The sequence below is a fragment of the Cetorhinus maximus genome, unplaced genomic scaffold (assembly GCF_964194155.1).
Source record: "Cetorhinus maximus unplaced genomic scaffold, sCetMax3.hap1.1 HAP1_SCAFFOLD_3412, whole genome shotgun sequence".
In the NCBI taxonomy this organism is placed as follows: domain Eukaryota; kingdom Metazoa; phylum Chordata; class Chondrichthyes; order Lamniformes; family Cetorhinidae; genus Cetorhinus; species Cetorhinus maximus.
The window spans coordinates 26,094-28,147 of record NW_027599325.1 but is presented as its reverse complement, the minus strand read 5'-3'; the positions used below and the strand labels follow the sequence as shown (position 1 = coordinate 28,147).

The 2,054-nt window shown below is 63.6% G+C and overlaps 1 protein-coding gene across 1 annotated transcript; it reads left to right on the top strand.

Annotated features, from left to right (window-relative positions):
• Positions 1-531: 531 nt before the first annotated feature.
• On the top strand, positions 532-1,812 carry LOC144678008 (uncharacterized). The gene has a single exon (XM_078537940.1). It carries the CDS (start codon positions 532-534, stop codon positions 1,810-1,812), a length of 1,281 nt encoding a protein of 426 aa, XP_078394066.1.
• Positions 1,813-2,054: the final 242 nt, after the last annotated feature.

The window sequence follows — 2,054 nt, the reverse complement described above, 5'->3', positions numbered from 1 at the left end:
TGATGGGGATTGGGGAGGGGATGGATGGGAGGGAGATAGTGAAGGAGGAAGAGGGAGAGAGGATAACGATAGCCATGATGGGGAGTGGGGAGATGGAGGGAAGGAGGGAGTCGGTGGGGATGATGGGGATTGGGGAGATGGAGGGAGGGAGGGAGTCGGTAGGGGATGATGGGGATTGGGGAGATGGAGGGAGGGGGGAGGGAGTCGATGGGGATGATGGGGATTGGGGAGATGGAGGGAAGGAGGGAGTCGGTGGGGATGATGGGGATTGGGGAGATGGAGGGAGGGAGGGAGTCGGTGGGGATGATGGGGATTGGGGAGATGGAGGGAAGGAGGGAGTCGGTGGGGATGATGGGGATTGGGGAGATGGAGGGAGGGAGGGAGTCGGTGGGGATGATGGGGATTGGGGAGATGGAGGGAGGGAGGGAGTCGGTGGGGATGATGGGGATTGGGGAGATGGAGGGAGGGAGGGAGTCGGTGGGGATGATGGGGATTGGGGAGATGGAGGGAGGGAGGGAGTCGGTGGGGATGATGGGGATTCGGAAGGTGGAGGGCGGGTATGACCCGGGTGGGAGGGCCGTGTTTGCGATGGGGGAGGAGGCCAGCGAGGGGAGAGGGGCCCTGGCCTTGGAGGCAGACAAGCCGCTGAAGTGCTCCGTCTGTGCCAAAGGCTTCAAGTACCGCTATGGCCTGGAACGCCACGAGTGCACCCACCGCGCCGAGAGACCCTTCAAGTGCCCGCACTGCAACAAGGGCTTCAAGCACTCCTCGGGGCTGGTCAACCACCAGCGCATCCACGCCCAGGAGCGGCCGCACGCCTGCCCCATCTGCGCCAAGACCTTCAAGTACCGCTACTGCCTAGCGCGGCACGAGTGCGTCCACACCCAGGAGCGGCCGCACGCCTGCCCCATCTGCGCCAAGACCTTCAAGCACCCCTCGGGGCTGCTCAAGCACCAGCGGGTCCACACCCGCAGCAGGCCGTTCGTCTGCCCTGTCTGCGGCTCGGGCTTCACCCACCCCTCCATCCTCCGCCGACACCAGGTGGTCCACGCCGAGGACCGGCCCATCCGATGCGAGGACTGCGGCCGGGGCTTCTACTACCCGTCGGCACTGCGGAAGCACCAGCAGAGCCACGGCAAGGCGGGCGAGCGGCCCCCCTACCTCCGCACCTACCGGCCCCCCGACGGCAGCCCCAGGGCCGGGCCCCCCGACCTCAAGCCCTGCAAGTGCTCCGAGTGCGGCAAGGCCTTCAAGAAGTCGTCGGACCTGGTGATGCACCAGCGGGTCCACACTGGCGAGCGGCCCTACGTCTGCACCCTGTGTGGCAAGGGCTTCAAGCAGCCGTCGGGGCTGATTCGACACCGCATCGTCCACACCGGCGAGCGGCCATTCAAGTGCTCGATCTGCGAGAAGAGCTTCACCATCCTCTGCACCCTCCGCAAACACCAGCGGCTCCACACCGGGGAGAAGCCCTTCCAGTGCCCCGAGTGCGGCCAACGCTTCACCCAGTCCCACCACCTGGTGTCCCACCGCCGCATCCACACCGGTGAGAAGCCCTTTGTCTGCCCCGTCTGCTCCAAGGGCTTCAAGCAGCCCTACCAGCTGGTTGAGCACCGGCGGGTGCACACCGGAGAGAGGCCCTTCCTCTGCACCGTCTGTGGCCGCGGCTTCATCCAGTCCTCCCACCTCAAGACCCACCAGCACCTGCACACCGGGGAGCGGCCGTTCAAGTGCGAGACCTGCGGCAAGGGTTTCATCCTCTCCTCTCACCTCATCAAACACCAGCGCATCCACGCCAAAGAGAACTACTAACCCTGGAGACCGCCGGCCAGAACCAAAACCAAACATCGCTGCCAACCGGCCAAGGGATCGTCGACAGGGACCAGAACCTAACCAATGATCACCAATGTCAGTCAGACCATAACCAGAGATCACCGACACTGACCAGAACCTAACTAGAGATCAGCAACATTGACCAGAATTAAACCCGAGATCACCAACATTGACCAGAATTAAACCCGAGATCACCAACATTGACCAGAATTAAACCAGAG